Source organism: Populus nigra, chromosome 1, assembly GCF_951802175.1.
Source record: "Populus nigra chromosome 1, ddPopNigr1.1, whole genome shotgun sequence".
NCBI lineage: Eukaryota > Viridiplantae > Streptophyta > Magnoliopsida > Malpighiales > Salicaceae > Populus > Populus nigra.
In genome coordinates this window covers 44,126,161-44,151,187 of record NC_084852.1, presented here as the reverse complement: position 1 = coordinate 44,151,187, position 25,027 = coordinate 44,126,161, and the positions used below count along the sequence as shown (strand labels likewise).

Genomic DNA, 25,027 nt, shown 5'->3' with positions numbered 1-25,027 from the left:
TTATAAATTTTATGAATACATTACTCAATAAATCATGATTTTGATTTTTTGTGTAGTAAAGATCATATACTCTAACTCATAAATTATTACTAATAGTTTAGCATTGATTTATTATACAATTAATTACTTCACTGTAAATTAAAGGTGTATATTATGAACTATAATTTATTATAATTATAGGTAACATTGGTAATTATAGATAACAATATAAGTTAGATCCTCTAAAATACATTATTTAAAAACAAATATTGCCCAATCAAAGATAAAATAAAATTCTTTAAATTTAAATTTTTCTTTTTAATATTTTAAATGAATATAAAGTAATTATTTTAGAATTTAAAATTATAGAGCAATTAAGATAAATATTTAATATTGTCATATTAATCATTGTAAAATAATGGAATGAGAATGATACCATTCTTGTTGTAATTGGGAGAAAGTCTTCCCGCTTCCACCAAAACCCAATAGAAAACAAAATAGATAACACTAGATAATTTTCTGCAGATTAATTTTTTGTTGAATATAAAAAAAAATTTAGTTATTGTTAATATATTTTCTAGTAGAAAAAAATTAAATTATATGGGGATTGATCCAATATAATCCAGTCGACTTTGCATGTTTAAAGGCAATCTGAATGACTGGTATACATATAGTTTGACTAAAAAAACAAGATGATATCTTTTTTAAAATATTAAGATGATAATATATTGGATTTACTCAAATTAATTCAAGTTAACATACTAAATCTCCAACCCAAGTCGTGAGACTCTGATAACCTCTTAGAAATTAAATAAAAAAAAATATTAAGCTCAATTTTCAATTAACCTAATGTTAAAAGATGAAATTGAAAATAAGATTTGATTAGGAAAATGAGCCGAGTCCACCTGAGATACCTACCAAACTTGAGTCATGAGATTGAGATAATCTCATATAAAGAAAATCAAAACAAATTATGAAGCTCAATTCTAAGTTAATCCAATGTCGCAGAATAAAAAAAATCAATTAAAAAAAGAACAAGAAAACAACACCCGAGTCAACTAGAATTAACTTCATAAAAAGTAAACCAAAATAAATTATGAAACCTAATTCTTAATCAATCTAATATTAAAGGATGAGATTGAAAAAAAATATTCAATTAAAAAAAAGAAAAAAAACTCTGAGACAATTGGGTTACTCCAAGACCCAGGTCATGAGACTATGATAACCCCATAAAAAAAATAAAAATAAATAAAAAAGCTCAATCCCTAATCAACCAATGTTGAAGCATTAAATTGAAGAAAAAAATCAATTAAAAAAAATATCCCAATTCTACTCGGGTTAATCTGCCAAACACAAGTCATGAAATTGAGATAGCTTTATAGAAATAAAATAAAAAATAATTATGAATTTAAATTTTCAATCAACCCAATATTGAAGGATAAAGTTGAAAAAAAAATTCTTCAATTAAAAAAATAAAAAAATATGAGTCAACCTGGCTAACCTGCAAAACTCGTGACATGAGTCATGAGATCATCATAACCATATGAAAGCAAATAAAAAAAATATATAAAACTTAATTGTCAATCAACCTAATATTGAAGGATGATGTTGACAAAAAAAAATCAATTTAAAAAAGATAAAAAATAACCCGAGTCATGAGACCGAGATAACTTTATAGAAATTAAATTGAAATAAATTATGAAGTTTAATACTCATTAAACCCTATGTTAGAGGATAAAACAAAAAAAAAATTAAGTTTGAACTTAAAAAATAAGGACTGGATTGAAAACGACTAGAGCATTTTACTAGTAATTGTTACAGTGAAACGCCAAGGCTTTTTAATATATGTTAATTATCACATTAGCCTGCGAGAGTTGGGGCAAAAAAAATTTTCAACATGACAAAGTCTAGGTATTATTAACATATCTCCTAAAAAATATATAAATTTTAACCATGAATATAAAATCAATTGCATATTTAATGATATTTTATTTAATATTGAGACAAAAACATAATGGATCTACCTGGGTCAACTAGGTTGACATGCGAAATTTGCGGATAATCTTGAAAAAAATAAATTGAAAAGCTTGGTCTCCAATTAACTCAATATTGAAGGATGAAATTAGTAAAAAAAAAAAACAAGTGAATTTGAGTCAAACACCTAAACTCGCGATACAAGTCATGCACGTGAGACAAAAATTATTCTTCATTTATACATGACTATAAAAGGCATGAAAATTTCTTGATGTGAAATATTTTTTTTTAAAAAAAATTATGACAAGCACGTGAGACAGAGATAACAGAAGAAGAAATCATTGATAATAAAGAGTGAAATTGTATTTTTTTTTTTACTTTTAAGTTAAATAAAACAATAAATTATCAATAACAAAGGGTGAAATTTCACTTTTTTAAAAAAATTAAATGACAAAAAATGCATTAAACAAAAACAAATAGCTCAGATGTTGTCGTTTAACTCACGAACTCGCGATCCAAGTTATGGATTAAACCAAGTTCAATCTTTTTTTCATAAACCTATATATATATAAAAACAAAAATGGCTAAAAAAGCCTAGGAGAGCAGGCCTATAGACTAATGCTCCTGGGCCTTTAAAAGAATAGCCCAACTGTGGGCCTTACAACCCAAGCCCGCGTGCCTAGGCTCATTTTTTTTTCTCATTTAAAGGGATAGACTACCTTTTTTTGAAAAAAAGAAGAAGATAGACAACACATTGTTCGCTATAGCATATGACGTGTCTTCTGCCAACCCATAATCTTGCAACTACTGCAATGGCTAGAAAATCAAAGATGTGGGTTTTTTTACCTAAAAAACCATTTTAACCCAAAAATACTCTAAAATCACTCTTAGAACATCTATAAAATTATTTGTCTCTTACCTTCCGCTTTCCTCAAGTTAGCTTCTGTTATTTCAAGAGTTTGCTTAACAAACTTATCATGCTAATAAACCTATAAAATTGTCCAAGTCATAAAATCAAGACAAAAAAATTTTCTCTTCCTAAACTTAAATGTTTTTTTTTTGGAAATATTGAAACTCGAGACAACCTCTATAAGACTCTATTCATTGAATGGAACCGTTGACATAAATTTCAATTATTTTGGTGGTTAGTATAGGTGTCAACGGTGACTTTCTCTCTATACATCAGAATCTAGTAATTCTCTCTCCTCAAACAAATCAGTGGCTGGAAAATAAAAAAATAAAGTTTTATACTAAAATTAAATGTCCAACAATTAAAGGGACTGATTACATATTAACTAGAAAATAAAAGGGACTAGAATGAACTTTTCACACAAAATTTGAATTTGCCATATATTTTCCCTATTTTTCTCACTTTGATAATCTATGTTTAAATTCAACCCTTTCTTAAAAAAAGAAAGTGATTAGGCACTAATTTAGACTAAAAATGTTTCAATTATAAAAAAAACAAATTGAGAATCAATTTAAGATTTTTAAAAAAATTTACTATTCCAATACAACGGGTTTTGTGAGAGGATGCACAATATATATTGCACAGTAAAGGCGTCTTAGGTTTTATTTTTTTTACTAGATTTTTTTGTTTGCGCTACGCCGCGAGGCAGGTCAATTTTTTTTCTAACATAAGAAAAGATATTCAAACGGTGATAACCTAAGTGAATCCAGGTTAACTTGACTAACCGATAATCCAGGATAACCCTAGAGAAAGGAAAGGGAAAAAAATTAGAAAGTTCAAGGTCTAATAGCCTAATGTCAAAGGATGAAATAAAAAAAAGAATCAAAGTTAAATCGGTCAAATTTTCAAAACCAGTAATCGAGATGACCATATAGAATACCGAAAAAGATCTTGAACAAATTTCTTAACCATCAAGAAATTAAAAAGAAAACAAATGGTAGTCAAAACAATGAGGATCAAATCTAGTATAAAAACTAATAAAAGAAAATAATGAGGGACTTAATCAAAAAAATAAAATAAAATAAAGGATAAAAAAGAGTAATTAAAAGGATAAGAACCAAGATTGGATTTAAAAAATGAAATAAAATGTCGAGGGACAAAATTGAAAGAAAAAACAAATTAAGAAAAGGATTAAAAAAGAACAATTAAAAAAATGAGGACTAAATATAGAAAAAAAAAAGTTAAGGGACAAGATTGAAAGAAAAAGAAAAAACAAACCAAGGAAAGGAAAGGAAAGGATAAAAACAAAAAAACAACAATAATAAAGAGAATAAGTACCATGTTTGATATATAAACAAAACAAAATCAAATGGAAAGGATGAAATAAAAAAAAATCCAAAAAAGAACCCAAAACAAAGAAAGATCAATCAAAAGAAAGAAGATCTTAAATGAATTTTTTTTCTCCATTATTTTTTATCGAAATAATATCATTTTTTTAGCTGAATAAAAAATCAAGCGATTAGTCAGGGAAAAATCATGTCAACATCCGTTGATTTTTCTACCATTATTTTTTCCATCAAAATAATGTTATTTTTACTTCCTGCACAATAAAAAAAATATGATTGACCCTAGTAACCCTGATCGTTCAACCCAACCCATGACCCAAAACATAACGGGGGTCGACTCCCAGACCAAGTCTTTAAAGAAAAAATAAATAAATACCAAATATGATATGAAAATTCAATGAAATTAAATGACGAGGGGTAAAATTGCCAAAAAAAAACCAATCAATAAAAGAACTTAAAATAAAAGGAATTGCAATCATAAAAATAAGGATCAAATTCAACTAAAAAAAATAATTAAATCAAATTATTAGGGATGAAATTGAAAAATTAAATCTAATTAGAAAAAAAAGATTAAAAGCAAAATAAATTGAAATAAAAAAAATAAGGATCAAACCTGATTAAAAAAAACATAAAAAATCAAATGTCAGTGGATGAAATTGAAAAACAACTAAATCAAATTCAATATAACTAAAAGATTGAGGACTATTTTGCAATTTTGCAAGGTCATATCACCTTTTGAGGTGGTGGGGAGAGAAAAGAAAGGGGGAGAAGAATTATTATTAGAGCTTTGTTGTGCCCTTGCAACTGACACACACCAGCCCACCATATGAAAGGTGGCGCGTCGCTTCAGACGACGTCTTTGAAGGCGACCAACGGTCACCAGGAGGCAACACACGTGCTAGCCACCTTTTGTTCTTGATTTATAAAAAGGTTGTAACACATTTGATCCCACGTGGTAATTGCAAAAAAATTAAGTACAAAAAACCAAAAATGCTCCTTTACCTTAGGAAAACAAAAGTTGTCCCCAAGGACTATAAGGTAATTAGACTATACAAAAAAATGTGAAATTTTAAAAAAGCCCATCATACATTATTTGTGTTTTACTTTTTTCAAGGACAAAGGAGTGGTTACATTATGCAATAAAGATATAAAAATACAAATTTACCGCTAAGTGTTTGTTTAACAGTTTGGTTTTTTAAGGGAGGCATTAATCATTTTATTATGAATTGCATTGTGCACATTCCATAATAAAACACTGATGCCTTTTAGTTTTATTTGTAACTAGATTGATAGTTTGCACTTCATCATGAGCCGGGCCAATTTCTTTGTAGCAAAAAAACACGATGCTAAAGCATTGTCATTGTATTTAAAGAATGAAAAAAATAAACGACTCGACATAATATAAAGAGAACTAAAAAAACAATGATTGTCAAACCACGTGATTCAAACTGTAAAAGGATGAAATGAGAAGAAAAAAAATTAAAAAACAAAGCACCGGCAAAACAAAGTAAGATTGTCAAAACCCATGAGTAGTATCATGCAGACAAGATAATCCATAAAACCAAAAACATATATATATATATATATATATATATATATAAACAAAGTTTAATTCTAAAAAGAATTGAATTTTAAAAGACAAAATCAAGAAAGATAAAAAAAAAAAGCAATTTATAAAAAAACCTAGACCACCCAGATAAACCTCCAACTTAGATCATGAGATAAAGATAACCTGATTGAAAAGAAAATTGAAGAAAATAACGAAGTTTATTTTTTAAAAAATAAACAATTTCAAATGATGTAATTGGGAAAGAAAACGATGTCAACCCGTGTTAACTTTTCAAATCTATAACCATAGGTAGTGACTAAACTATAAATACCGCATCTGGAAAACAACTATTTAAAAACTTGGCTCGATCTGACGAGTTGACCCATGTCCTGGGTGACCCTTGACTTAAACTGGCTTGAGTTTCAAAAGAAATTCGGGGAAAATTGATCCGGTATAATACGATCAAAAACCTGGGTTGGCCAATGTTTCGGTTAACCCGAGAAAATTCAGTCAAAACCTGTTTACTATTTTCCTTTTAAAAAAAGTGTCATTTTGACTTTTTTTATAAAAACAAAAAGATCTGATTGACTTGGGTTAATTCGAGCTAACTTACTCGACCCATGACTCGATAATTGTCCTGGATTGACTCTTGTGTAAGGCCTAGAAACAATGAGAAAAACCAAGAAAACCAAATCCCAATAAACGAAATGTTGAATGATGAAATAAAAAAAATAATAAAAAATAGCAATTAATAGAATAAGAATCTCATTTGAAAAAAAAAAGAGGATAAAGTAAAGTTTTGAATTGAAGGGCAAAAGTTTTTTTAAAAAAATTCAAATTAACATGTGAATTAAAAAATAAAAAAATCAAGATAATAAGGACTAATTTTTTAAAAAATAAAAAATCAAGAGTATGGATCTAAGGATGAAATTAAAAATAAATTAAAATTTGATAAAAAGGCTAAGAATTAAAATTAGAAATTAAAATATTGAGGGTTAAACCTTGAATATAAATAAATATTAAATTGAAGGGCAAAATTGAAAAGAAAAATCAAATTTGTAAGAGAATCCAAAACAAAAAAAAACAAAAAACTCAATTTCTAACGAACTCAATGATGATGGATGAAATTTTTAAAAATAATTGAAGCCAACTCCCAGTCCAACCTTTAGAATTTGTGACACAGATCATGAGACTGGATCACAATGTAAAAGGCAAACCTAAAAAAATAACAATGAAAAATTCTAAACCAACCAAAATAATTAGGGATAAACTTAAAAAAATAAATTTAAAAAAGTGATTTAAAAAATGTAAATTTGAAAAGAAAGAGAACCAAATTTGACACAAAAAATAAAACCAAATTATAAAGGATGAAATTGAAAAACAATTTCAATTAAGAAAAGGATAAGAACAACTAAAAATAACAATTAAAAGAATGAAAATCATATTTGATTTAAAAATAAAATGTCAATGAATGAAATCCAAAGACAAATTAATTCAATAAATGATTTAAGACCAAAAACATCATAATTAAAAGAATAAGAGTCAAATCTAATATAAAAATAAAGTGTAAAGGGATGGAATTGAAAAAACAATTAACTTAATAAATGACCTAATATTAAATACATTGCAATTAAAAGAATGAGAATCAAACCTGATATAAAAATAAAGTATCAAGGGATAAAATTGAAAAAAAATATGACTCAATAAATGATTCAAGAACCAATTGCATTGCAATTAAAAGAATGAGGATCTAATTTAACTTAACAAACAAATAATTACACTTTCTTATTTTTTTTGCAATGGCTAACATAATTTTCTATAAGGAGTGAGTGAAAAGAGGGAAGAAAGGAAAAACTCATTGCCAAAGTTCCTCCGCATGTCGTTGGAGAACACGCGCCTCACCAATACGACGAGGGTGGTGAGGTGTATCGAACGCCGCTCTAAAAACCAGTATTTAGTGTTGTGTGGGTACCGCACGTGTCACCTAAAGAGCGCAGCGGCGCCCACTTTTGAATTTTAATATTAATTTATATATATTAAAATATCAAATCACTCTTAATTCCATATAAGAATTAAAAAAACCTTAGCAGAAAAACTAAAATAACCTTATATCTATAATAAAAAGAATTAATTTTTAAGATATTTAAGTAATTTACATGCACAAAAATTTATGAAAAACCTGAAAAGTCCCTTAACCACAAGAAACATTTTTTTAAAGGGTCTGGTAATTATATTATAGAAAAAAAATGTTAAATTATTGATTAACACCTTTCTTTAATATAATTATCAAGGGCAAAATAATAGTTTTATTGTAAAATTAAAACATTTATCTGTTTTAGCTTCTTTTTTTTAATTGTAATGATCTAAAGTTATCTTAATTTTATAATTGAATGTCTAAAATAAAAAGATTAAAAAAAATAAAGACTGACCATTTAATTGTAAAATTCATATAAACCTAGACCCTAGCTTTATCCCAAAGCAAAACTAATCCCTAAAAAAATAATTTCTCATTGATTAAACAACGGAGTCTTCTCTTGTACCATTGATTATCTTTTCTTCCATAATATAGAACCTCTCGGCACCTGTATTCTTCTTCAGCATCAGTAAAACATAACAAATCTGCAGCAGCAGCAGCAGCAGCAGGAGAAGGAGAGGCAGAATTGCACAAAACGGGTAATCCCTTTGTTTTCCTCTTCAATTCCCAGATTTATTACATCTCAAACCTTCACTTTGCTTAGCCTCCTTACCCTCTTCCCTTTTCTTTATTGCTTACTGTTTCTTGTTATATAATAATCAATAATCATAATGCCATTTTACTCTATGTTGAATCCCATTACTGCCCCAATGTTTAGGGTTTATTGAAACTTGCAATTGTTTAAATCGATTCGTTTTACAGTAAATAACAAGTGATCAATCCAGTTCAGTTGAGGTTGCTTACAAGATGTCCCCAAAAACAGCACAAATCCGCCTTATGAGTTCGCATCCCGAGGTTTATGAACCGTGTGATGATTCCTTTGCGCTTGTCGATGCGCTTCTAGCTGATCGAACTAATATACTAGATCATTGTCCCAGATTATGTTTGGAAGTGGGTTGTGGTAGTGGTTATGTTATTGCTTCTCTAGCTCTTATGCTTGGACAGGAGCTTCCTGGGGTGTACTACTTTGCCACTGATATTAATCCTCATGCACTGAGAGTGACGCGTGAGACGCTGGATGCTCATGCTGTTGATGCCGAGTTAATGTGCATGGATATTGCATCTGGGCTTGAGAAGAGGTTGGCAGGAATGGTGGATGTGATGGTTGTGAACCCACCTTATGTTCCGACACCTGATTATGAGGTGGGTCTTGAAGGAATTGCGTCAGCTTGGGCTGGAGGGGAGAATGGTAGGAGTGTAATTGATAGGATATTGCCAGCAGCTGATAGACTTTTGTCGGATAAGGGATGGTTATACATGGTTACTCTTACAACAAATGATCCTTCACAGATATGTCTTCTGATGAGAAAGAAGGGGTATGCTTCTAGAATTGTTGTCCAGAGATCAACAGAAGAAGAGAGCCTTCACATCATCAAGTTTTGGCGTGATTCTGATATTCAATTGGATACAAAGGAGATCTTAACGACTAACAAATCGGTTCCTGCAAGGGTCAAGGACTCACTCATCTCACAGTTTTCTCAATTGTCATTCTGTAGAGGTACCAACAGCAATTGTTTATGAAACAGAAGGTAAACAAAAAGTTAGCATTTTTATCTTCGGATATGTCACCTTTTCTTGCCTGCCATTTCTATATTTATCTCATAGTTATCTTAGACTTAGGTGTATATGATTATTTTGGTGCCTGCCAAGGGATTTCATGTCAGCAAAAGCTCAGATTTTTGCAATAATCTGTAGTTCCTCTCTTCTGTATCGATTGTCCACGGTTACTCTCCAACATCTTACTTTTCTTTGGTGATGCGGAGCATACTTTAAAATTGTGGTTTCAGAAGGCTTTTTAAAACAGATCAGGATTAAGGGCTGGCCAAACCATTCAGTGAACTTGATTCCATGTCTAATATGCTCGTCTATTGTTTACATTTCCTTTTCCTCATTTCATAAGATAAGAGAACAGTCAATTAAAGACTATAAAAAAGAAATGAAAGCATTTCTTGCTAATGGTATATGAGATTTGAGAGGTCCAAAGATGGAGAAAAGAACGATAGCTGAGTAGCCTGCTCAAGAAGGCGCATCATGAGTCAGCATACCAGAATAATTCAATTTGCCTGAGCCAGGTGAAATTCTTCCAAGATACCATGCAGACAAAGAAATAAGAATAGAATAGGACCTTCTATCAGAGATTCTTAGCTCAATTCTGATAAGAGGCAACAAGGAACAATCCTACAGAAAGTAAGCGTCAGCCCCCAGCAAGATTATTTAAGAAACCACCAATGAGGAGTGGAAATTTCCTCGTCTTGCCTTTCTTTTTGATAGTTTCTCTTTCCCCTCATGAGTATTACTAAATTATCAACTTTTTACTAATTGTTTGATTTCCCATTTTCCAGGCAAATTGATAAGGTCGCAGGTAGCCTTACATTTGAGATGACCATTTTTGCACTCGAGGGTTACAACAGAAGTTTGCAATCCACACTTCGAGCTAGTTTCAGAGTTTATGGATCTCATTGTTGAAAAACCTCTCTAGAGTCCCTTGTCGGCAACCTGGTTGTTGGAAAACTTCTTTTCTTTCACTGATACCCGAACCTAAGCTCATTTGTTGGTCTCAGATGGGTCGAGTCCGGACTGCTGCTGAAGATCATTCTATCAAGATCACGGCATTTATGGTCTGATGCTGTCTATCAATTCTATGATTTATGGCAAATGTTTTCAAATGTAATGTCAAAATCAGACACGCCACAGTTTGCTTCTAACAAATTTAACTTTCAGTTCACATGGTATATTCATAATGAAAACAAACCAAAAGAAATCCGAAATGATTGGAAAAAAAGAAAAGAAAATAACCATAATATGGTCTCTACTTTCCAGAGTTATTAAGAGCGTTATGGTGATCACTTTGAAAACTTAATTTGGTGGAACAAGGTTAATGCCCAAGTATCTCAGAAAATGCAACATTCCTTTTTTTTTTTTTTTAAATACCACCACAACATGCTGCTAAGTCCCAAGGTACATTCACAACACATGAGAAATGTTAATATGCAAAATGCTAATTGCTAGTAATGACTGAAATAAAATCTTAAACCGGTGCCCGCATCTTTTACTTCTGGCAATTTCTTGTGTAAGTCCTGCATTTGCCTGATTAAAAGTCAGTCAAGCAAGAAGCGCATTGTCAATGATTCATCATCAGGAGTTGGAAAGGATAGAGTCACCTAGAGCCCTGAACCCATTTTCCTTTCAGGAAAGAGCACCTGGAGCCCAAGGCATTGAGCTCTTTGTAACATGGCGGCTAGGGTTGGTGTTAAAAGACAGGAACAAACAAATCCCTGACTACTACATCCGTAACATTTAAACTGATGTCAGAAGCAACAGAACATATATCTTGCAATTCAAGAGAGTAGAATATGTACAGAACCAATATACACTATTTGCCACTTTCCTTCAATATATACAGGAATATCTTCACAAATCTCTCAACGTGATTAATTTGCCAGATAAGAGGAACCTCCAAACCTTCAATCTTCACATATCACTTATGCATGTGCATCCACACGAGAGGACACATGGAATGTGATACCTGCCACAAATACGCACCATGCTTTTCTCAATTGTTCACATCAACCATTTCTTCCCATCTCCAGAAAATTTCCTGATTTTAACACTTCCCCATGGAACCAAGTAATCGAAAGCTATCGATAAAGTAAATGGTTGCTGCCAGAACAAATCCTAAACTGCAATGGTAGGCTATGGATTAAGGGAATTAAGTGAGATCTTCTTCGTCCTCTTGGCAGATGCCTTGGTCACGGCATCACACCTCTCTCCTTTCCTTTTGGAAGCAGTGGAATTCCTGTTCTTGTTGTTGATGTTGATCTTGGCCTTGTTATCATCATTGTTAATATTGCTGTTGCACCCCATACCCGTGCCCCCAGAATTCCTGCCAGAAACTTTTAGTGCATCTTGCACAAAAACCTTTAATCTCCATAACGTCACATCACTCTGGAATGGGAAAACAAAATTAAATAAAACAAAACATATTAGCTGCTATGGCAATATATTGGAAATTATAATCAAGAATCTAAACATGCTTGTCAATTTAGAATGCTGACAAGCATGAGATATAAATGATCACCTGAGTATCCATGTCAAGGTTCACCTCTTGAGCTGTTGCTTGGAAGCTCGGATTATGCTCAGCAACTATTTCCAGTGCCCTAATCAGATCTTGATGAGATAATTGAGTGAGCGCTGTCCCAAGTTTCTTCTTCTCTTCCGTGGATATCTTTCTAAAACAACATTATCCACTGTAACTGAGGATGGCTGATTATACTAATATAATGAAAGATGGCTCAAATTCAGCTGGCCAGTCTCAAATGAACACAAATGCACACAAATACACACATCACATACAGTTGCAAGCACACAACACAGCATGGGCAAACCACGCATACAACTCAGATCATAATGATGGTTTAAAAGGTACTTTTGACTCTATTATCAACATCTCTTAAAATTTAAATATTTTCAAAACTTTCTTTAACGAAGTGAATGAAAAACGAGCCAGGAAGCAAGAGCAGTAGTTCGTGTTTGAGTAAGTTAACAAGAGAGAAACTGTATAGAGAGAGGGGGGGGGGGTAGTTAAGATTCTAATGATACTAGTACATTTTTAACCCTTTCCCCTTCATTTTTTACTATTCCTTAAAATTGTACTTTGTGGATGAGTTTTTTAACTTGAAATATCCTCTTAGTTGAGAATTCAACAAACAGAGTGCCAGGATCAACTTTTGAAATATCCTCTTAGTTGAGAATTCAACAAACAGAGTGCCAGGATCAACTTTATATCAGTATAAATGGGGACAAGTACTAAATTAGTAACTCTACGTATTGCTCCGACCTTTTCATTAATTTTCTGTTTTTGTTAATGTAGCACAAGTTTCTAAAAATTTATTGATTAAGCATACTTTTGGATTTTTTTTCAGACTCAACAGTGTGTCCATAAATGTGAATGACTCGTCTATAAATTGAACAATAAGAACAAACCAGCATGCCAAGCTATGCTGAAGACTAGCTGTTCATGTCATTCACCAGCTCAGATTCCAGGTAGAAAAACTAAAATAAAGCTTTAGAGACATTAAGAATAGCACTTTTGTTTTTGAAAATCAATATGTACTGGCACTTCATCCCAACTCTTTTTTTCTGCTTGGAGAATTTAAGAAAACAAAGAAAACATCATGAATGTCCTACATACAGTAGTAAAATACCATGGAAAATCTATCTGAACCAATAAAAGTTTCAAAGTTATATATCAGGAAACTGAACATGGGCTGCTGAACAAACCTGCTGTTGCGAACCACCATTTCTCTGATTCTCTCCAATTGCATATCAACTCCATGCAGCTGACAGAAATTTAACATGTATTGTTCAACCCATGTAACAGATATATTCTTATACAATATTAAACAATTTAATAGAGGGACGTCATCCAGTGTATGCAAAAAAAAAAAAAGCATCTCCTTCCATTAAACAGTGAGTTACAAAAAGGCTCTGAAGTTTCACATACTTCATTGCTTAAATCCTGAGCCATGTTAGCATAAGAAGCCTCCTCAGCTAGTTTCGTAGCCACCAGAGTTGCTGTTTGCTCCTTTTCTTGTCTTTTTTCCTGCAAGCATTTAAATATTGAATTCACCCAACAATAGAAAGTACCAGATAGATAATGAGATTTAGAAAAGAATTATCAGACTCGGTCTGCTGTAGAGAATCAAGCAATTCCTAGGCAAAACAATATTCAGGCTAGGGTAGCAATTCACCTCTCACGAATGTCAGATGGGGTGCTGAGAAAACAGTTAAGCTATTTCCAGTGAGAAAAGGGCAATCAAACAAAGGTAGCAATATACCTCTTCGGCAACTTTAGGCAGAAGTTGCAGCCATTTTTCTTCAAATTTTTCTAACAAAGTTCTGGCCATCACATGGACATCATCTCTTTCATCATTATATTTCATTGCATTCTTAAAAACAAGTCTAACATCAGCATATATCTCCCGAACATTCTTGTACCCAGTGCCATCCTTAGCCTCCATTCTATTCTTTATTGTACTAAAGTCCATTGGCTTTTCAATAACCTGGGATGCACAACCTTAAACATTAACTGAAGATACATATATCCACAAAGAAACTCCAAAATTAACAAAGATGAATAGTAAATAAAAGGATGCATCAAGAAAATCTATAGCATACCATGGCAAGAAAAATTATAGGTATAAGCAAACTTGTAGATTCAAAGTGAGGATTATTTTTTTCATGTTCAATCCTTAAAAAAATCTTATTTTGCACCTCTCCAACTCTTGACTGGTAGATTTTAGAATGTCAGATAGCCAACCAACAATTCCAGATGTTTTGTAAACACCCACTATCTTCCACAGCAACCTTTTTTCTCTCACAAAAGTGGTTTACAATTAATTCTATAAAAAGCAGGAAGGGAGTTACTTCTTCCCTATGGCAGAATTGAGATTTCCGAGCAACAAAATTTAAGGCCAAACTGGCCTAGTTTCCATTAGTTTTAGTAAGTGATATAATATATTTTTTATCAGCACTGCTAGAAATCTAGAAATTCATCATCATAAAAAAGAAAAACATAACCCTTCCCACTTTCTATCTCTTTAGATCTTGAATCTAGAACCCAAAGTGTGGAAGAGATCCTAAAATTACTTTTGGAACAAAAAACCAGATCAGTTGATCATAGATATATATACAAGTAGAAACTTTTAATGGTAACAATAAGCTTTACCTCATAATAATCATGCAAACAAAGACCTTCAACATCCACTGGTTCCAGAAAAGGCCATGCCCACTTGTGCTGAGTGATCTGATGAGCGATAAGGAAATCAATTAGATTTTTCACCAGGGAAAAGAAGGTTTAAGGAAGAAGGAAAGATATACTACATTATGTAGCATACTTATCAGACTAGAAGTTAAAAAAATCAAAATGAATAGCATTAAAAAACAAAGCATTGATGAACTTCTATCAATGGAAAGAGACCACAAGCTTAGTCCAATCTCATATCTGAACAACATAATGAATTAACATGGTTAATATCCGGATAGACATCTAGTGTTTGGGAATGTGGTAGCTTCTGTTTTTAGGTGCGTTTTACCTGAAAAAGCATTAAATTGATGCATTTTTTTTAGTGTTTTTTGATGGTCTTGATGTACTGATGTCAAAAATGAAAAAATATCTGAAAAAATAAATTATTTTGATGCATTTTTTAGTAAAAAACACCCTGCACCACAATACCAAACACTAAGCAAACTTCAGCTACTACAGAATAGTTTTAATGAAAATTTTCAAGACACCCTCTGAGCTGCAGAACACTCAATTTATTTTGAAGAAGGAAAACAAAAACAGGTTACAAGACAGAAACAACACAAGGCAGCCTAAAAAAAAGAGGATAATTTTAATAGTAACATTGAATGTTGCTATGCTCTCTATATGTGCATACCGCACCAAACACTGTCACATAACCTCTAAAGTGTGCAAGACTGTTCAATCACATTCCCAGCCATCCGGAAGAGGGCAGAAATAGAGTTCAGTTATTTTGTCCCCTATGAATTATGATTTATTTAGGCTGGAAGTTTGAATGTACAGGCCCACAAACCAAACAAGATTACCAGGCTAGGAATTTGACCGTGAAAACTTCTACTCCTTATAACAGCATAGAATTTCTATCATCAAATGAGGAAATGAAGAGGGTGGGGATCAATAAAATCTCAATTCATCCTAGATTTGGAAACTTCAAATCTACAACTCAGAAACATAATATGCATAACTCCTGATTTACGTGAAAGCATAAGTAGTGGCAACCTCTTATATAATCAGAGAGCTAACTACTTGCCTGGCGAAATATTACTGCAAACTGGCGCATGAGGTCTTGCGTTATCTTTTCAGAATCTTGCTGTTGCTTCTCAACGGTCATCAAATGTTTCTTCTTGATTTTATCCTTCAGAATTGAGCTACATTTAGCAGTATTTAGTTCTTTATTATCTGCGTAGTATCTTTCAACTGCATCTACTCGTTGCTCAAACTGCAAGCAAAATAGGCTGGTTTCAGTTGGTAATCAACAAGTTGCGTAAAAAATGCAATATCAAATTAATAACGTGACAATCTTTTCATTTCATTATCCAGCACACTTGTAAGTTGTAAGTAAGAAAATCAAGACATAATTGACAAAAATCAACTCTTCACTGCATTCCAACATCTATTAACATGAATTTAAGGAAAATATTAACAAAACCAAGTAGTCATTATTTATTTAGAATTGATAATATTAATAATACAAAAAAAAAAACACCTCATTAACTTTTGAGAACATTCGATCAATACAACCGCAAAACACCTCCATTTCCGAGTTATCAACTTCAATGTTCCCAGTTCCAACATTTCTGGAACCTCGAATAGATCTGATCATATGTTCCATCTATGAAAAAGAAGCAACAACAAAGAAAATAAAATAAGATGTCATAAGGTGTACAGAAAAGAAGAAAAGTAGCAACCTTCTTTCCTATGAAAGAAAAAAATCCCATTTTCTTAAAGGAACAAAAGTTAAAGAAAAGAAGAATCTGAAAATTTGCAGCCCATTTTGATCTATTTCTTCCAAACCGGTAAAGTCTAAGTCTTTGATGGTTAAAAGAAAGGAACTAGAGCTTAAAAATTAAACAAAAAAACTACAATACATCTTCTGGATTTGTACATGGACTCCATTTACTTGCTCACAATATGCCAAAATCCATTTCGTTTTCTTTTGAAAAAAAAAGGAAAAACAAAATTCCCATCTATCAAAATCATGATAATTTCAGCATAAACAACACAATTAGTCAAGAAAAACAATAAAAGGGAAAGGGCACTAACAAATTTTCGTGCGATGAGAGAAACTGAACTCACTCTTGTCAATTTTAAAGTGCGAAACAGCAATTACACTGTCAAAAAGTGCAGAAGCACAAGAAGAGGGGAGGTCCTAGAAATTGAATGAAAGTAGTTGAGTGGGACGACTCTTGGTGTTTTTATAGTTTCTTATCGTCGTTGGATTAGTCAAAGATCTCCCTGATCCTGGGATGGCCTTGTTTTTTGAAAGGCCCAACTCATTCGGTCTATATATTTTTCTTTTCTCGGCTCACGAGATTGGAATGGGCCTTTATGGGCCAGTCTCAAATTAGCATCCAAAGGTTTGGTTCAGGTGGCCTTAAGTGGTAAAAGACAGTTAGAAAACTACGTCGTTCAGTCTATAAGGCATGAGGTTTTAGTTTACAACCCAAAACCTAATATGTCCCAGTTCCAAGTTATTCTGAATCAACTAAGATTTACAAAAACCTAAATCTACAGTGTAATAAATGAGTCAAATCTTCTTTTTTTCCTTTCAGGAACTTATTGGTAAAATAAAAAATATATATATAACGATTCCTTTTTTTCCCTTTTCGAAAGAGATAAAAAATCATCTTATTAATATTTGTATTCTCATGTTAAAAAGTTTTATATCTTTAAAAAAAAGTTGTGCTTCAAATATAAAATTATTGAACAAAAAGTTGCTCCATTAAATTCTAAATTCAAGTCTAAGCTACACGCACGCACACACGTATGTAGTGGCATTATCATAACCAAAGATATATAAAATTCATAATTCTCATTCATCTCTCTAGCCATTCATTTGTTCATCTAATATAATACTTAGTCAACTCAAATGTAGAAGAACTGATAAATTAAATAAATTTTTTAGGAGAATAATGAAGTATGGAACAAACTTCAAGATATAATAGGCTTTTTTTATGACTAATTGATGAGCTTTGATATTATTAGAGAAGTGTCCAACTAGTTATTCATAATCTCATTCAAAACAAGTCATTTGTGTAATACAAAAAACCCTATAATTCTTAAGTCAGTAAAGATTTAGAAGGGATGTTATCATGAAGGTTGAATATTGTGTATTTATTTATTTGTATATTTATGATTGTTTACAGGAAATAACAAAAAAGATGAAGGTCAGAATACTAGAGTATAAAAGAAAATGTTTTACCTCACCTTACATTCATGAATGCAAATTTATATTCATAATTAACACTCATTTGCTTGGTGATAAGAGCCAAAATAGAGGGAGAATATGATCCATATAAAAATAGCAATCATTTAGATTTATAGGGCTTAATGGATGGTGGATTTTTGTTCAAGGCAAAAAGCTTTATTATTCAATTATCTACGGAGTTTAAATGAGTCCAACATAACAACCATCGTTTAGTAGGCACAATTATGATAGAATGACGTGGGTGCACCCTAGGCAACTTATATTTAAGAATATTTATCAAGGAGGGACATATGGTCAGTCCACCAAAGAAGGGGCACATAGTCAGTCCACTCAGGCCCAACTAGAAGAAAGCTAAAAGATGATTTTAGGTTCAGGTATAAATTTTTTTAGACCAATTAAGAAGAGGCCAATAAATGGCTTTGTATTTGGAAATAACTTGTCTTAACCCAACTAGAAGGAGACCAAAAGATGGGTTTGGGTTTGGGCAAGGTTTACCCTAGCCCAACATGGAGGAAAGGTTAACTTTGAGTTCTTTTAAGCATTAGATCATGCTAATAGAGTACGTTTAAGAGTGAGGGACCTTTAGGCCCTATCATTGACCCAATATTTAGGTTTTGATACTTGTAAAATAGGAAAGAGTTGTTTTTCCTGAATCCATTAGTAACTCTCTAAGTCTTTGTGACCATAGTGACACAAAGACTAAGAGTTGTATTTGGGTTATCTTGTTAAAAGGTATTCATTTGAGGAGCATTTAAGATATGCAATATCTTTCTCTTTGTGCATGTTGTATATTTTGTAATCATACCTTGTACCTATTTTAGATGTGTTGTATTTTTTTATATTGATACGGCTACACTTGGGCTTAAAAAATAATCAAGGAGGAAAATGGCTCTAAGAAAAAGATAGTTAAGGGACTTATTTGAGTCTAATTCTAGGAAGTTGGAGATGATTATCCAACTTATAGAGAGATGGGCTGAGTAAGTATATATGTTACAATAAGCAAAACACGCAAAAACACCATTTATAAAGGAAAACAAAAACATGATTAAGAAGTAGATTGTGCCCAATATTGATACCGGAGGAGACTAGCCTGGGGTTATAAGAGAGAACTTTGTGGACAAAACCCCTAGGGATGAAAAATATTTTTATTTTTGTTTTTATTTATATTGTAAAAATTGTTATCTTTGACCTCAATCCTATGAAGTTTAGAGGGGGTAAATCATGAAAAGTTATGGAGTAACTCATGATCTGGTTGTACTTAGGCAAAATGATTCTTTTACTTGAGTGGAGAATGCTTTTGTACATGAACAAAGTTGTTTTTTATAACTTAAAACCCTGATGATGATTGTTTTTGAGAGATTTAAATTAGTATCATAATATGTGTCATAACCAAATGATCATATATTTGACATATTAAAAGGCATGCATTGTGTTTGGATGAATGGCCAATGGTGGACCAATTTTGAAAAGGCCCTTTGGCTTTTTTTTTGTTAGGATTTTTTATTTTATTTTATTTTATACCAAGCTTTTCAAGAATGGTTGTCTAGTTCAAGCTAGATTTTCTAATGGAATTGTGTCCAACTTGACCTTTTTTCATTCTAGATAGAGATTACCTAAACTGAGAGTGTGCCTAAATAAAGAGTATTTTGAGTTTAGGCCAGGTCATCTCTATACTAGAATGGAAGATTTGAATAGTTCATGAATGAAGAAGTTTTATAGTGATCATTTTCACTTGGAGTGTTGACTTCCTTCAGTTCAAGTTAGGTTATCCCTATACTTAAATATAGACTTGAATTGATATTGTATAATACTTAAATAGGTAATTGTACCTAAAGGAATTGTATATACTTGAATAGGGTGTTTGTACCTAAAAAGGTTATTCATTCACAAATAAGATGTTCTAAAGGGTAGTTGTACCCAAAATGATTGTTCATGTTCGAATGAAAAATCATACGGATACTTGTTGTTACTCTTGTGAGTAAAGTAACCATTTATGTTGTTATGGAAATTTAAGTTGGCAAACTCTTATGTTTTCCTGAGTGGAGATGGCCTTGTGTCTTTGGATTTTAATAAAGAGTTTTAATGCTTAAGCTTGAATAAAGATTGTTTTTTTACCTAGTCATTTTTTTTCGTAGTGGTGGGGAATCTCTTGGAGAAAATGTCATAATAAATATTTCACACAGATCATGTTATACCCAAATATAGATTTTTTATACCCAGATTGGAAGAACATTTTGAGTTCATTCCAAGTTGTTCATATACTCAAATAAAGACTATATTATACTTGGGAGGAGAAGTCTCATGAAAACCATTCTTACCTAGGATAGAGAATTACATGCATGGAGAAATTTATGGTGCATGTTTTATGGAGATTATGTTGCACCTAGAAAGGTGTTCTCGTCCAGGTTGGAAAGTTACATAGAGACATTTATGATGCATGTCTCATAGAGATCATGTTATACCTAGGTAGAGGTGTTCTCTTGTCTAGGCTGGAGAGTTACATAAAGAAAATGTAGTCTAGTGAGCATTTCATAGGATTCATATTTTACCCAAGCAAAGTTACTCCTTGTTATATAAAATTTTTTCTAAGTTTACGTTTGCCATTTGGTTTAAGCAAAATAGTCATTGGTGTCTTCATAGAGAATGGAGTTGTATGAGTAAAGTGGTTATTTTTTTCTAGATGAAATATGGTTTTTGTTCAAGCATCGTGTGGGAATTTGTTTTGCCTAGATGAAGATTGTTTTTTGTTCAAGTAATATTTTTACCTGAAATAAAAAACCGAATAAAAATATGATGATTTGTCATGATGATTTTTTCATTTAGGTAATAATTGTCTATTTACACTAGGTGATGCATGTGATGGAGCTAGTGGTTAAGTCATTGATATTAAGGAATAAGTAAGGCTCTAAGTTTCTTTTGTATTGTTAAAAGTGTCTCTATGAGCACTCTCTCTTATCCTAGTGTTTCTGGGTTATCAATTGTGAAAAGAGTTGGAAGATTTATAAAAAGAAAATGAATTGATTTGGTTTTTAATTTAAGTTCTTATAGATGACACCACTAACAAAGTTTAGAGCAAACTCCGAGAGATATTAGACTTTTTTCATGGCTGGTTGGTGGGCTTTAGAATTGTTATAAAAGACTTTAACTTGCAATTCATGATCTATTCCAGAATAAGTCTCATATATAATACAAAAGATCTTCTCATGTTTAAACCAATAAAGATGCAAAAAGGATGTTGCCTTAAAGGTTAAGTATCGTGTATTTGTGTATTTATGGTTATTTGCAAGATAACAAAGAAGATGAAGGTTAGGATACCAAAGTATGAAAGAAACTCTTCCTTTGTACCTCATGATTCATAGATGTATATTTATATCCGTGAACCATAACCATTTACAGGGCAAAAAAAAAAGATGAAAAGATTGTGACTACCCTTAGTAAATAAAAAATCATTTAGATATATAAACCTTAATGTGTGGTAGCGTTTTGTTCGAAGTAAGAGGTATTGTCATGTCAATCATCTACTAAGAAATGTTAATAAACCTCACCTGGCCTAACATGACAGATCTATGACCCGTCTATCTAAGGCTTGGTTAAGACTAGATTTCATGTCGAACCGAGTTAGGAGTTGACCTAGTTATACTTGTTGTCACGAAGAATTAACTCGTAACCCTGTTAAAACTTAGATGAGACTTGATTTAATTTTTTTATTTAAAATAATATTATTTTAATTTTTTAAAAAAAAAATTTAAATAATATTATTTTATATTAACTGAGTTGAGAAGCAAACTCATAACTCATAACCTAGATAATAAATTCTGTCACGTGCCGATCATGGATTATGGATTAGGCGAAGTTTTAAAACGGCAATTAGCCTAAATGAGTCCAACGTGACAGTCATCACCTAGTGGGCTCAATTATAATAGAATAACGTAGGTGCGTTAAAGGCAATTGGTTGTATTTGAGAGTTTAAGTCATGTCAAGGAGGGACGTGCGATCTTACCTCCGAGGAGAGGAGGCACGCAGTGAGGCCATCCCAGGCCAACTAGGAAGGGGCTAAAGAAGGTCTTGAGTTTGGACATGGCTTTCCCTAGCCTAATTAGGAGGAGGCCGAAGAGATGGTTTTAGATTTGAGCATGGTTTGCCCTAATCCAACTATGAGAGAAGACTTAACTTTGGATTCCCTCTAGGTATTGGACCATGTTTCGTGGAGCATGTCCAAGGATGAGGGGACTTCTGAACCCTATCCTTGACCGTTTTACCTGCACCGATATGAATAAATTGGTAAAATGGATAGCCTTAGAACTATGCCCCAGCTCCTCCCTGGAAAAAAATGGTCTGACATGATGATCATCAGAACCAACAACAAGCATTTGTCCTCACAGAGAGTCTGTCCAAATTAAGGAAATTAATCTTCGCTCCGGTGGTATATAACAACATTGTCTTGATTCTGTACAAGTATTCATGATAGGAGCTGATACATCATGATACCAAACAAATGAAGTGCTGGGCAAAACATTATGCTCTCCCCGGGGTGGTAGATGGTATGGTAGACAAAAAGAAAATGCCTAAAATAATGCCATCCACTTGTAAAACGACAAACAAGATTTTACAACAGCACAATCGATCTGTTGTAATAATTCACGAGTTCTTACAAAATAGATCTTGAAGCACACATCACTCAAGGGCTACTTGGCCCTGTCCCAAAAGTGAAATCGATCAAAATAATTTAACTACGATCATGGAAGTATAATTACTATGATTTATTCAGGGTCCCCTGATAGGAAGTGATCGAGAGAGAAGAAAAGTCGGGAATATATATATACACATTTTCTAGCTAGCATGTCGTTCGAAAGAAATAGTTTGTATCTTGCATGTGCTCCTGGTTTATGTTCTTGAAACAAATAATTTCTTCATTCTTACAGGTAGAGAACGCAAAAATTGAACTTCAGCAATGAAGGACAAACAGGGAACTTAAACAAGCACTCCATTTTTAAATTAATAAGCTTTTATTTCCTCCAAGGTTTTAATTATTTTTTATTGAAATATTTCTTTCCGTGCAATTAATTCTTAAAATCCCAAGCAAAGAGGCAACGTTTTGGTCTTTATCAAGCAAGGCACGATAAAAAAAAAAAAAGGACATATACCAGCAACTATTAATAAATAGGAGTAGAGGACAAACAGGCAAAAAGACATGCAGAGGGAGAGGACAAATACAATCCTATTCAAAGAAATTTAATATTTTTTTTATCAAGAAGAACAAATTAAGAAAAGAGAGGAGAAACCAAGTGACGCGCCCCCCACCACTTCTCTAGACTGTAAATTGATATTACAACTTAAAAAAAAAAAAAAAAACAATACACAAAGGAATATATGACCCAAAGAACTTACAATGAAAGGATACATGATAAAGAATAACAAATCTTTTTTTTATGTAACCTTTTTCACAAAGACGTACGGGATTTACTTCTTGATGATGAGTCATGGCTTTGGTGGTTCTGCTTCTTCCACCTTGGCAGGTGGTTCAGCCACTGGTTCAGTCTTCTCTGAAGCCTCCGCTGCTACTACCTCTGTTTTCTTCTCTTCTTCAACTACTATCTCCTTCTCTGTGCTAGAAGTTGCTTCTTCAGTTTTTGTTTCAGGTGCTGGTGGCTCAACTGCCTTTTCCTCTACCGGAATAAAGGTTGAGACTTTTTCAAAAACGAAGAAAATAGGACCCGAAACATAGGCTGGTCCAAATTTTGACGATGCTTCAGATACTACTTTTGATCCTGGAAACTCTGTGCATGCAAAAATATGGCAAAGTAAATATATATATATATATATGGAGATGACAATAATAAAATAGCTTATAGATATTGAAAGAAGCTAGGACATGAGAGAGTAAATTTTCTATATATATACCGATTTTAACAAGCTCATCAAGGAACTTTTGAACTGAAGTAGTTTGCTTCTTTAATCCTGCTTCTTTGGGATCCTTAACTAATGTCTGTTTCAAGTTAAGATAATTAAGAAGCCCATGTTAGTATATATCCTGATTCATGTATAAAATAGGTAGATGTACGCATGGAAAAAAATAAAACTGACTGACTTTGATTTCAGCTGTTGAAGCTTCAAAGATTTCTATCACTTTAGGTCCAAGTTCAGTCCTCTTCTCTTCAAACTCCTTACAGATTTCCTCCTAATAAAGCAAGAAAGATACATATTGCAAGTTAAAGAATAGAGACATATTGTAAGCTAGCCTCTAGCGAGTTACAGTATTCTTGTGGAAAAAGAAGAAATCCAAGAAAGTTTCAGGTTAAAAAGAGCACCTTAGACTCATCAAAGTTCTTGATAGCTTCAGCTGCAGCTGCCTTCTTGGCTGTACTGTCCTTCTCAAAAACCTTCTTGATCTTTGGAAGAACCTTTGATTTCCAATACCCCATATCTCTCTTGTCTCAAGTACTCAACAAATCTGTATATCCGGAAAAGAAACAAGTATGAATAATCAAGAGGTTGAAGATCAAAAACTCTATCCAATTAAGAAAGAAAAATATTAAAAAAAAACATATTCATCGATTACATGAAAGAAACATCATGAATTATATATTTACGAGTCAAACATAAATTCATACAAGTAGAGAAGAAAGGAGCAAAGTTGATGAATCAGCCAAAAGAATCTGTGCGCATCTTTCTCACTTACTTTCAAACTCTCTGTCTCTCTGCTATCTATCTATCTATCTATCCTCGTGTCCACCTCAACGCAACTGTTACAGCCAATATTTGTCCCTCCAGATTAAGGCGCATCATGCTTAAGGCCAATGGCATCATATAGACATGCTTGCAACAAACCTACCCCTTGTTTTCCAACTTAATTACCGAAACATACCAACTTGTTATTAATGCACGCAAGCCAGCCTCACCATGCAAATGAGTCAATGACCCTCTCTAGCCCTTTGCCCCCCCGCATCACAAGGTGATCCCCGCGGGGCTATAAGTGTCCACAAATTTAGGGTTGGTTTGGCCGATAATGATTGAAAGCAAGGGTGGGTCTTGTAAATAAGCATGGCATGGGAAGGACAAAATAGG

The 25,027-nt window shown here is 32.5% G+C and overlaps 3 protein-coding genes across 9 annotated transcripts; 1 reads left to right on the top strand and 2 right to left on the bottom strand.

The window, feature by feature from the left end:
• The first annotated feature begins 8,227 nt into the window (after positions 1-8,227).
• On the top strand, positions 8,228-10,677 carry LOC133680222 (uncharacterized). Of its 4 annotated transcripts, none has more exons than XR_009836278.1 (3): positions 8,228-8,431; positions 8,655-10,139; positions 10,295-10,677. XR_009836278.1 is itself a non-coding variant. In XM_062103046.1 (3 exons), the coding sequence occupies exon 2, from the start codon at positions 8,700-8,702 to the stop codon at positions 9,471-9,473; it is 774 nt and encodes a 257-aa protein (XP_061959030.1). In that variant the 5' UTR covers positions 8,229-8,431; positions 8,683-8,699; the 3' UTR covers positions 9,474-9,481; positions 10,295-10,677. The 4 variants fall into 4 exon arrangements, 3 of the variants coding, with proteins under 3 accessions (XP_061959030.1, XP_061959023.1, XP_061959015.1); XM_062103046.1 differs by having other exon boundaries at positions 8,229-8,431; positions 8,683-9,481; XM_062103039.1 differs by having other exon boundaries at positions 8,229-8,431; positions 8,678-9,481.
• A 519-nt stretch (positions 10,678-11,196) lies between these two features.
• Positions 11,197-16,932, bottom strand: LOC133680201 (transcription factor GTE1-like). 3 transcript variants are annotated; one of them, XM_062103017.1, is made up of 9 exons: positions 16,831-16,932; positions 16,241-16,366; positions 15,785-15,973; positions 14,680-14,757; positions 13,790-14,014; positions 13,456-13,554; positions 13,233-13,291; positions 12,031-12,181; positions 11,197-11,897 (listed from the first exon to the last, which is right to left on the bottom strand). In XM_062103017.1, the coding sequence occupies exons 2-9, from the start codon at positions 16,364-16,366 to the stop codon at positions 11,646-11,648; spliced, it is 1,179 nt and encodes a 392-aa protein (XP_061959001.1). In that variant the 5' UTR covers positions 16,831-16,932; the 3' UTR covers positions 11,197-11,645. The 3 variants fall into 3 exon arrangements, with proteins under 3 accessions (XP_061959001.1, XP_061958997.1, XP_061959008.1); XM_062103013.1 differs by having other exon boundaries at positions 16,798-16,907; XM_062103024.1 differs by lacking the exon at positions 16,241-16,366 and having other exon boundaries at positions 16,831-16,885.
• A 6,251-nt stretch (positions 16,933-23,183) lies between these two features.
• LOC133687729 (plasma membrane-associated cation-binding protein 1-like) lies at positions 23,184-24,863 on the bottom strand. 2 transcript variants are annotated; one of them, XM_062107156.1, is made up of 5 exons: positions 24,574-24,863; positions 24,271-24,413; positions 24,051-24,140; positions 23,864-23,948; positions 23,184-23,739 (listed from the first exon to the last, which is right to left on the bottom strand). In XM_062107156.1, exons 2-5 carry the CDS (start codon positions 24,382-24,384, stop codon positions 23,441-23,443), a joined length of 588 nt encoding a protein of 195 aa, XP_061963140.1. In that variant the 5' UTR covers positions 24,385-24,413; positions 24,574-24,863; the 3' UTR covers positions 23,184-23,440. The 2 variants fall into 2 exon arrangements, with proteins under 2 accessions (XP_061963140.1, XP_061963066.1); XM_062107082.1 differs by having other exon boundaries at positions 24,642-24,838.
• Between the last annotated feature and the right edge of the window lie 164 nt (positions 24,864-25,027).